Raw genomic sequence first — 12,147 nt, 5'->3', positions numbered from 1 at the left:
TGATAGGCCAACGATACGCTTGGCGACAATCATGCCTGTTAGAAAGCAATGCGGTCTAGGTTGGAGCACGCTTGCCTAGAAAAAGCCTGTTCACTCTTGCCTTGAAGGCACTCAAGTTATACGTGGCAGGAAACACAGTTGCCAGGAGGGTGTTTCACATCCTAGCGGAACTTATCAGAAACGTGGATAAAAAACATTACTTGCGTGTTGATGGAATATCGGCGTTGATGGAAGCGGTGATAGCGCATTGGGTGCCGAGTTCAATTCCCATCACGCGCCTCTAACTTTTCTTAGTTATGTGCGTTATAAGTAATTAAAATATCACATTGTTCAACGGCGAAGGCAAACATCCAACAAGGCGACAACATCGAGGAAACCAAAGTTTTCCATAATGTTCTTAAAGATTTGTGAACTCCACCAATCCGGCTTTTACCCCTTTCTTATTGTGGGAGGAGACCCGTGCTCTGTATGATCCGTGATGATTATGATGATGATGGAATATCAACGACATAAGGTGGCCACAGCTCGCGGCACGGCGTCTCGGTATAACGGCTAAAGAACCGATAAACAGGCAACATTGCATCGGTCCTGTGAACTATATAATAAAAAAAAATTATATTAAATAAAAAATATAATACCTAATATATTTTAAGCCTTTATTCAGACACAGAATTTGACAATTTATAAAAATATTATCGACTCTAGTGAGTCCAAATACAGGAGGCCTTTGCCAACGTTGGGCAAACAGACATATGTTTCTTTAAATATAAAAAAATAGAACAGATTTAATATGATAACATGTCAGATAAAGTTTAGTGACCCTAATAAACCAAGAGCCCTCCCTTCCGGTCACCGGATGTATCGCGGTTAAATTTATGATTTAATACACTCAACATATTTTATGGTTTAATATTCTTAATGCGCTACGGGATTAAATAAATAGGTGGCATGGCCGAAACCCGTTTGAAATTACTCAGTCTGCGGTTTGAATAAGCAAGTGGCAGTAGGCAGTTGTTACAAAAAGGGCTTTTGTACCAAATAAAGTGGCCAATAGTTACGATTTTGTCGACCTCCCTGGCGCAACAGTGAGCGCTTTGGTTTTAAGTTAGAGGTCCCAGTTTTGATTCCCGGCAGGAGATTTGGGATTAATTACTTCCGAATTTTCTCTGGTCTAGTCTGGTGGGAGGCTTCGGCCGTGGCTAGTTACCACCGTATCGACAAAGATTACTGTTGACGTTATTCCACTACAAGTTAGCCTTGACTTCAATCTCACCTGATGTTAAGCGTGCGTCGAAGACATTACGTAACTGGATAGCCTGATAGGGGTATGGCATTATATTAAACCCATACTCCCAATCGGTCTCTACGGACATCGTAACGGATTTCTTAATCGCTTAGCGTCTAGTCTTTGTTGGTAGGATGTTAACTAGCCACAGCCGAAGCTTCAAACAAGAAAAAAAGATTGCCTCTGACCTTACACTTAAGACCTCAGCGTTAACCGCTATGTCATCAATTTGTGGATTGTAAAGGAATATACTCAGCGAGCGATGTGCTCAAATCAGAAATGAGGAGATCCGTAGACGAACTAGAGTTACCGACATAACTCAACGAGTCGCGAAGCTGTAGTGGCAATGGGCGGGGTTGGGGGAACATAGCTAGGAGAACCGATGGACGTTGGTGTCCCAGGGTGCTGGTATGGCAACCTCGCAAAGGTAAATGTAGCGTTGGTCGTCCCCCAAGACGACATTAAACGAGTCGCGGGGTGCCGCGGGAAAAAAGCGGTCCAGATTCGTGGAGTTTTAAACGCCAACAAAATACCTATTTCCAGCAGTGGACGTCAATGGTTTGAGGTGATTGGTCAATCGGTGGAGCTGAAAATTATTTGTGGCCAGGGCTAGGAGCAAAATTACCACAACCCACGGCCTTGTGCCGCTTGCCAGGTAATGCTAATAAAGGATTCCCTCTTAAACTTTCCACACAAAAGGCGTAAGGCACCAGACAATAACATTTTCCACGTGTAATTCATAACCCTCGTGCCGGGTTGACGACCTTATAAAAGCGGACGAGCTTAAACGAGTGCACGACTATTAGATAAATGATGAATTTACATGCATTTTAAGGCAGCTCAGTGCATAGCTCACCATGTCAAAGGAAGAAGAGTTTTCAACTTAAAAGAACTTTAAAAAAAAAAGGTGAAGGTTCTCAATTTGACTGTATGTTATTTTTTTTTCCTTTGTATATTTGTTACGAGATTATTCCGATAATTATACACCGATTATGATGAACCTTTTTTTGTTCGGTATGTCATAATATCTCAGAGGTGATCCTGAAATGAAATGAAATGAAATTTATTGTTTAAATATTACTCATTTTACAATAGTGTTGGGAATCCTGAAGTAAGTTTTAAAGTAAAACCTGTGTCTCAGGGTCCCCGCTCTTCTCCGTTTACATTTATCTATCTTAACATAGAAAAACAAAGAACCAATAATCTAACATGCTAATAATAGTGTGTGTGTGAGTGTGTGTATATTAGTGTGTATGTGTATGTGATCCTACTTTCATTTAGTGAAGAACTATGTGAGGGATCGTGGAAAAATCGAGGTAACTGTTAAATATTATAGACACGCCTATAGAGATTTGAGAATTTTTCAATACAAGTATTATAATAAGGACAAACTGATAATAAGGATGGGAACCGGACCAAGGAAACTATACAATAGTAAGTATTAAACTAGTGGCTCTTCGATTAAGGTATATAGTTGGTAAGCAATTTATTCTCGTCACAAAAAAGGAGCTGATGGCGAAGTGCCGGAAGATCTCCTCAACCATTAACTTCGGGCTTCGGGAAAAGCAATATTTTGTATGAGCAGTTGACATTTAGCAATTATAACTTCGATATAATTGCAAAATACGTGAAAAAATTGTTGTCAAAAAAGAACCGACTTCGTTGAACGACTAAAAAGATAGGAATAAATATTATCTGCAACATTTTTAAGTCGGTGCCAAATAAAATTTAGAAAATTACTAGATACTTTGCTTACAAAACTTTTCTTGGCACCGACCTATAAATGTTGCAGAAAATATTTATTTCTTGCTTTTTGAGGTTTAGTGAAAACAGGTATTAAGATCTTAAAACACTATTAAAAACAAGCTGTTGTCAACAAACTCAACCGCGTTTGTTTCCGTTTAAGAAACTGGCGGGATCCGTATATGCGAAAGTGTATTTTATCGTTTCTTTGTTACCTATTCTCATATGGATATGGATGAAATTTGGCACAGAAATAATTTTAGATGATATTAATCCCCGTGAAAGCTTTGTTAATGTATGTAGGTACTACTGCTTGACAAAATTGTACATAGAAATAAGTTTGTGCCTGGAGACGCACAGAACACTTTTAGTCCGTGAAAATTAACAAATCCCGTGGAATATTGTATAAAGCGGAACAAAACCGGACGAAGTCGCGGGCAACAGCTAGAATTTAATAATTTAACTTCATTAAGACCTTTCCGCAAAACGACGGTACTTTTAGAATATCTAGTTTCTTATCGCAGCGAAAATATTATAAACATAACATCCTATACTTAGCTTGTTAGCGGTCACATACATTCACACAATTGTATACCTTGTTGCTAATACATTAAAGAACCAATGTCGCCTGCTTCCTTAACCATTACGCTATCTGATTGCATTTATTTTATCAACAAGAGCGCACGTGCGGCAACTGAGATCAGATGTTACATAATCAAGCGATGATTAATCGCTGCAGTTCGCAGAATGGATAGACATTGTAAAAGATGAAGCGATGTTGCAGCGCTTTATTATACAAAGAACAGCTGCGCCGCAGTGCAGGGTCACTTTCATACGGTATGGTTTGGAGTGCGTTTGAAAGGTAATTTAATACTGCAATTTATTCAGAGCTTTTAAGAGCATTTCCTGTATTATGGTCGTAGTCGGTAGATAAACACTTTGTTGGGTACACATATGGGATATACCAGTACATTTTTTATAGAAATTATTGACACACCAAGCCTTTAGCCAGAGCAAAATTTCGTAGGGCATGCAAGTGTCATGGTTTTCTGTTATTTATGATCTGTGACACGATATTAGCAATTATTTTAATCTTTTCCACACTGGGCACATGGAAAAATGAAAAGAAGAATGACGGATAGAAGGCGGGAATGGTGATAATATGGTTGTGGAGGGTGTTAACGATAAGAGCTACAATTGCATTGTCTTATCGTACAAGATTTATGAAATATAGTTGTAATCACAGAGATGACAACATACAGAACCCTCATTCGAAATTTTTGTACGTATTGTGTCAAAAACAGTGAAAACGCCCCACGCACGTATCACTTCACACCCGCTGAATGTTGCTACGACCTCGTAGCTCACAAACATTTTCTTATATTCCCATTTTATAGTAAACGTTTTGAACATTAGAGGAAAATAAATTATTATTGTAAACTGCTAAACGTAGTGAAGTACCGCCTAACGCCGCCTGTTCGAGGAACACTATTATAGTGGAGTGGTTTTTGACGCTTTTATATTAGTTTTCTTTATGCTCTTAATACTGTAGGTCTTTTATAGGGATTTTCGGACACAATGCACTGCATGCAATAGTGGCTGAATGAGGGTTCTGTATATTCTTAATTATGTCCAAAGACCTATGTCCAGCAGTGGACGTCAATAGGTGATGATGACGACGAATATTAAATTGTTTTGTATTAAAGTGTTTAGTTTTGTTGTTGCCAGGTTTGAAGAATCACAAAAAAATAACCAATGATTCATCGGTAATTTAAGCACATCTTTTGTTCGGTTCATACGTTTGTCACATTGATTTACTACTAACCCATTGCCGGCTCAACACTTGTGATTCAATCATTGGGTTTTATTTAGTTTTGTATGTTCGTCTGACGCCCTTTACTGTCCCGCTGGATGGCGCTAACTTTAGATCGGTTGCTTTTGTTTCATGTGCAACGAAAATACTACTTTGAAATGTTCATTAAATAACAATCAGTTTTAACAGATTAAAAAAACATTTGCGACTGAGAGTTATAACAATCCAGAACCCTGAGATTGATTGACATAAGATGGTGGATTGACTTTAGCAATTAATTTTCCTACCCTGTAGGCAAAGGCAAAACGATATTCAATATGCAATCTGAAGATTTTGTATTAGTTTGATTAATTATTTAATAATATCGGGCCTTCATTTGTTTTTATCTATCCAACATCTATACGTCTCTGGCATTAAGCCAAAGGCGTGTTTGTTTTTTAATAATTAAAAAAAATCCTACTTTATATTTAGTAGCGTGGACAGTGCTTCTGTGCATGTACGATTTATGAAGTGCAAGCAACTGGATCAGACATCGTAACTCATAGGAGAGTTTTTAAAGCATAAACCTACCATGCTGCTCAAAAACGTGTTGGTGGGCTTTAAGGAATTTTATTAATATTAGTAATGGCTTAACGTGCTCTCCGCGGCATGGTGTCTTACATCGCTAATTGCTTAATCCGGTAAGGACAGCAAGGGTTATTTCTAAAGGTTTCTGCTCTTCTTTGGCATGGTACCCATCTGCTTCGCGACACGTTGAGCTACTCGTATGTCGGTAACTCTGCTATCCGAAATGCTGCATATGTGATGTTTCGAGGGTTGCGTCAGACTATTGTTCAGCAGGCTTATATTGCATCTCGATTGATATGAAATAACGTTACAAAGAATGAAAAGTTGCTTAAAAACAGTTGTAAAACCCTTACTTTTCATTTACAAACCGAGATGAATTCTCTGGCAACGGATCTCGGTTGGGAACTAAGGTAACTTTCTATAGTTTCGAAGTTCGAACGTAGTTTAATATTCACAGAAAACGTGTGTGTACTTATGCACACGCGATAGAAGTTATACGGCGTTGGCGTAACAGAATAAAATCTGTTCAAAACTTTATCTTTCCCCTTATTCTGCGTTTGTAGAAAAAACTACTCTAACAATAGAAAAGGGTATTTAATACATTGAAAGATTTATAACGCATTATCTAGTTATCTCATTATCGGAAAACCAAGTTTCATCATTAAAATTTGAGATTTTTGTTTGTACAATTAAATCAACGGAATGAGACTTTGACAATTCAAAGTGTACAGTGTTTTGACCATAGCTAACTTCAGGGTGTCGGTTTTTCGTGACGGTGTGCACGCGCATCGAAAAAATTTACTCTCATAATTTTTCCCTAACGCGCCAAAAGAAGTATAACTTCAAAAACAGGCCTCGACCTTCTGCGCTCATTTTAAGTGACACCTACTATAGTCAGTATTGTATAGGATCATTAATTAAGACAAAAGACAACATAAATGTCTACGTTTTCAATTTACTGCGATGGATCGGAACAATACGCCATACAACTTGACAAATTGATGTTACGCCCATGTACCAAGCCCATAACAAAATCTCTTACAAAAGACACAACGTAAATTAAACTTTTTAGCGACAATAGTATGTTTTGTGATTTTCCAATAGTTGTCAGCACTGAAGTTTACCAAAATGGACGGCCAATTGGAGCAGTGGGCAGCGACCCCGCTCTTTGAGTCCAAGGCCGTGGGTTCGATTCTCACAACTGGAAAATGTTGTGTGATGAACATGGATGGGATGTTTTTTCAGTGGCTGTGTGTTCATCTGTATATTATAAGTATATTATTCATAAAAAATATTCATCAGTCATTTTAGTATCCATAACATAAGCTACGCTTACTCTGGGGCTAGATGGCGATGTGTGTATTGTCTTAGTATATTTATTTATTTATGGAGGACGGAGGTATGTTACCAACATTGCAGTAAGTTGTTCAAGTTGGCAGCTATGTTATTGGAAATGGCGCGTCGGAGCGTGAGGCCACATCGTCAGCGAAATTTGAGATTCAGCTTTATGAGTTTCTACGTGTGTTTAGAAAGTTAGACGTAGCAGCTAGAGCAATATCAGAAGAACTTTAGAACGCACAATAGCTAAAATAACGAAGAGTTAGTTCTTGTCCACAATGACAATCTTACCTAGTGGTAAATGATCATGCAGTCTGCAGACTGCAGTCTAAGATGGTAGAGGACTAACCTTTGACGGGTATTGCAGTTTTGGTAAATAAGTGGTAAGTATGGATACTACGATCAAACGTTCGAAACGAGACACTTACTGATGCACGTACCGACGAGGCGCCAAAGCTATTATCGCAGGATTTTAGCCGGGGTTACTAGCTTTGGGTACTGCTTTAATATATTTACCGTGTGTGGAATGGAAACTCGGGATACCGATAGGGGTCTATCGGTATCCCGAGTTTCTATTCCAATATTGCGTTGTTTGTCAGCCAGTTACATTTTGATGAATGTTTTACAACTTTGTATACCAAGCAAACTTACCACAACTTAAAACAGCATTTGCTAGACGCTTTTTCCCTTATATTGATGCACATGTCTACAATAGTATTCTTAAATATATAGATATTAAAGACCTAACTGTAAAGAAGGCTAAGGAAAAGTTAACATTTTGGCTCAACACACTTGGATACGATGTCACTGAAAAGATATTAAAATTCGTACAGTAAAATTTTATATATTTATTTATCTTACCATTTTATATATGTAGAAATAATATATATCTTACTATTACCTACTATATTATAAACACAGGCTAATTTGTTTAATTTATTCGTTTTTTACCTCATTAATACCTTTATTTAAAACTGTCACCTTCATCAATTTCTCTTTTTTGGCCGAGCAATCAATTTTGGCAATCTATTAATTGGGCCCCACGATACAGGTCACCTAGTGTGGGGTCCACAGGTTATCAATAATAAGAGGCAAACATCAATATAATATGCATTCAGCTTTACAAATATGTTTACCAACTTATACGAAATTGTTTTGCTTTTTGTGTTGTATTTCTTTTTCTTTCTACTGTTGTATTGATATTCTGTATAACATTTTTGTTTCAATAAATGTTTTTATTATTATTATTTTATTTTTTTTGTAAGCATTTCCGACTTTCTAATTCCTATAGATAGATCGGTTTTGGTGACTAGGCCATCACGGTTTTGTAGATAATTATGTCAACGCTTCCTCTTCACGGTGTGGGATTAAAACAATGCCTCTTTGATACCAATATAATGCTACTATACAGCTAACTCACAATCATGTCACGGCAATGACATAATCTGTTCAATAGAGTTTACGGCCTTAAATCCGAATGTTTGAATAATAACTAATAACAGCCGATTTTGAGTATTATAAACTTTTTAACTACATTTCAGCAAACAAATTTTTATGGGGTTGTTCCACTTGTCCCTACTAAGATATGGCAGAGGTGAAATAAAAAAATATTCAAAAAAAAAAAAAACTAATTTAAATCAAAAAATTCACTTTTCACATCTCACTCTCTCTTACTGAGGGAGAGTGAAATTTTTATTTCCACCTAGACCTGCTGGTAGAGAAGAGTGGAAAAAAATTTACTACTATACCTGCGGAATCTTTTAAAATCTTTTACATTCTTCTAAAATGGAAATATTCAAACAACACACCTAATGAACTTTGTCCACCTAGACATCCACGTATTAAGAGTACCTAACAGCATTTCCAATGTAGATTTTTCAGCTGTAACTTACAGTGAAATTGTAAAATTTTCTTTTTTCCCAAACAACCCCAGAATTGAGAACAAATTAAAAAGAAACGTCGAACCATTTTCGATATCTTGCGAAACAAATGCACGGCAATTGTGTTTTATAACGGTAGGTTTTATAAGAGGAACGAAAGTCATGGAGAAAAAAAAATAAATTACCTCAATACAACTTTGAATTTTCCAATATCTCGATATCGATACCTTTAAAACATGCGGATATTTCTTGGCAGTTCCAGCATCTCAATGCAGAACCAACAGTTCAAAAGGGTAAAAAAAAAATATACAAACCTATTTAAATTATGATTCATCACCATGTTTTCTTTGGTACTGCTGTTGTATCCTGAAACAAAACAAATCTATTAGACAAAGAAAGTATTGTACATTGTACATATGGTTAAGTTACGAGAAGTTAAAAAAGTGAAAGCTACACCGATGTACAAGTTTTTACTGACCTCAAGAAAGAAGGAAGTAATGATTACCGCATAAGTTTTTACTACATGCCAAAAAGTTTGTTTTGTTTATTTAAATCATTAAAAAAAAGACTATTATATTATCTTTTGTCTAAAATCTCTTAGTGCATAAGCCAGGCAAGTCTTTAAATGTGTGTGTTGCCCAAGATGAGTCAAAACATAGTCAGTCACTAGGTTATAAACACATAACGTCACTAAAACATAGCGGAGTCAGTCAGCTGGCGACGAAAAAATTTACAGTACCTTGTTATTAGTTTCTTACGGTCACAATCATGGATTATTTTTCGAGTATCCAATTACTTTGAAAGTTAGACGTTAAAGTAAAGTGGATCTTATTCTATTTTTAGAGTCCCTAATCGGGGCAGCTCTGCTTAGAGATCTGCCCGAAGAACTTGAGACGAATTTGAGCTTTTACACAAGGATGATAAGTTTCATTTTACGTTGTTAGTACAATATTTCGATATTCGGAAATGTCTCTACGAATGCGAGCCTATAAATCTAATACTTAGGGCACTGTTGGTACCAGCACAGAGTTAAGAAATTTACGTTGCCTGGCCTCGTGTCTCGGTGAGACCTTTAAGGTGACACTAAATGAGGTTGAAAGAACTAAACTTTTAACAGCGAAATAAATATAAGTTGTTCTTGACTATTTTTCTGACTATATGGTTCCCCACTTTCTACCATTCAGTAAAATTTACTCTATAGACAAATATTAAAAAGATGTACGTTTTTCTTAGTTATCTATTAAAGTATTGGGATAAAATAAAAGATAAAATATTATGTAGAATGTCTACCGAGCATTTGGTTTTCTTTTTTTAATTACTTATTTATACTGATGTACCCTGTAGGTAAGAACACTTTAATATTAAAAATAAAAATATATGAACTCGACGAATTTCAACATTGCATATGAATAACGTCATGTCTCGATCTTAATTGTCGGTTCCGGTTGAGAATAAAATTTTAATGTGACATCCATCGTTAAAAAGCCCACCCACCCCCATTGAGGCAGCATGGTGGGTCAATGCCCTATTTCCATCTGGGTATGATGATTATGAAACTTGCTTGAATAGCCTCAAACAATTCATACACTATTGACATTCGTAGCGTCATCCGAATGTCACATTAATTACGATTCATTGCTCATAAATCTTCGGAGTAACGTTATTGGCATCTTTTCAGTTTTATTGTCCCTTTAAAAGGACAAAATGGTCAACGTAATTGGACCTTTCGTTGTTACCTCCTAATAAGGAGAAAGGCAAAGTTTATTGTTTACAATTAGTCCTATTTCTCCAATAAGGTTGGCGAATGAACATTAGGAACGATGGTACCTTATGCGTCCATAGATTAGCATCTTCCACCCAATCGACCACCCATCCAGATAATTAGAGGTACAATTATTTCCGGAGTAAGCAATTGCTAGTCCTTAAAAATTGACATACATAAAAAAGCAATTTCAAAAATCCTATTTAGTATTATATTATAATTATAGTAGTGGCTTTTGTTCCTAGTTGATTTTTGATAAAAGGCTTATTAAATTCTAAGTTTGTAGATCTGTTGCGGCGATCAAGATTTAATCACAAACCGAAGTTCCAAAATTAAAACTACCAGATATCAACAACTAGAGAGTCTACATTCGTTTAGAAACTTACACCGTTAAATATCGGACTAGTACCCAAAATTTTATTGGTTGTAATTGTTGCACTGTTACATTTATACTCCTTAGTAAAAACAATATGATTTGCTGTTATTTTGTGAATAGTTATATATATATATATAAAAGAAAGTTGTGTTAGTTACACCATTTATAACTCAGGAACGGCTGGACCAATTTTTATGATATTAGATTTTTTGGATTTCTCTTAGACCGGAATAGGATAGTAAGTATTAAAATACAACGTTCATAAAAGAAGAAAAAATGATGCGTTGCACGAAGTTCGCCGGGACAGCTAGTTAATAAATAAATAAATAAATATACTAGGACAATACACACCTCGCCATCTAGCCCCAAAGTAAGCTTATTTATGAAGAATATACATAAATACTTTTAATATACAGATAAACACCCAGACACTAAAAAACATTTATGTTCATCACACAAACATTTTCCAGTTTTGGAAATCGAACCCACGGCCTTGGACTCAGAAAGCAGGGTAGCTGCCCACTGCGCCAGTCGGCCGTCAAATATAAGCATATTGTAGCTGCCTATAAGTTGAAACATTGCGTTTCTAATACTTGGCTATTACCATATTATGTCAATGTATAACATGTGATGCTGTTGGTAGTGCTGTGAATAAATAAATCCAGGCCTATTTGACGCGGTAATCGACATTTTGGCCAAAAATCTTGTAATACTTCAAGTTTCCAAATAAAATATGTTAAGAACAGGTTCATTGTCCTTCCGTAGCTTATCATACTCGAACGTGTTATCATAAAAACGGCTTTTACGTAAATGTTATTAAAATTACTGCTGTTGTAAAAACGTAATACGTATCTTTGACCGGCCTGAAGTTGGCTCTCTGATACGCTGTTCATGGTATTCTCACCTACAGAATTAAGAACATAAAGGACCCCCTTCATTGTCCCCTCCCCAAATATTAAGTCCCCAAGTAGTGTGTCCAAAAACAGTGAAAAAGCCCCTCGCACATCTCACTTCACACATGCGGAATAATGAGCTCTCAAACTCTTCTCATTTTACCCATTTTATGGTAAACGTTAAGAGCATTAAAGGTAAAATAATTACTGTCAACTGCTAAATGAAATGAAGTGAATAACCGCCAGTTCGAGAAACACTACTAAAGTTGAGTGGGTTTTGATGTTTCAGTATTAGTCGTGTACCCTGTTTCTATATGTTTTCACTAGAAACGTAGAAACAGCAAGACTTGTTTACTTTGCGTACTTTCATAGTGTGATGTCTAACGGGACTATGGGGCAAAGCTGCTGATATTGAAACTATATTCATATTGCAGAAAAGAGCTGTATGGTCTTTATATTAACTTGAAACACGTGAATCCCTTGGTAAAAA

At 36.3% G+C, this 12,147-nt stretch overlaps 1 protein-coding gene across 7 annotated transcripts in view; it reads right to left on the bottom strand.

The window, feature by feature from the left end:
- Positions 1-12,147, bottom strand: part of LOC120633595 (tight junction protein ZO-1-like) — a 151,714-nt gene that overhangs the window by 110,442 nt on the left and 29,125 nt on the right. For 6 of the 7 annotated variants that reach the window (XM_039903813.1, XM_039903809.1, XM_039903810.1 and 3 more), the window contains exon 2: positions 8,941-8,992. In XM_039903813.1, the coding sequence (XP_039759747.1) occupies positions 8,941-8,992 (52 nt within the window). Of the gene's footprint in view, positions 1-8,940; positions 8,993-10,924; positions 10,929-12,147 lie in introns of those variants that run through there. The other variant, XM_039903815.1, reaches the window with a different exon arrangement.

Source organism: Pararge aegeria, chromosome 22 (assembly GCF_905163445.1).
Source record: "Pararge aegeria chromosome 22, ilParAegt1.1, whole genome shotgun sequence".
NCBI classification, from domain to species: Eukaryota; Metazoa; Arthropoda; class Insecta; order Lepidoptera; family Nymphalidae; genus Pararge; species Pararge aegeria.
The sequence above is the reverse complement of the archived record's forward strand: the minus strand, read 5'-3'. Positions and strand labels throughout refer to the sequence as shown.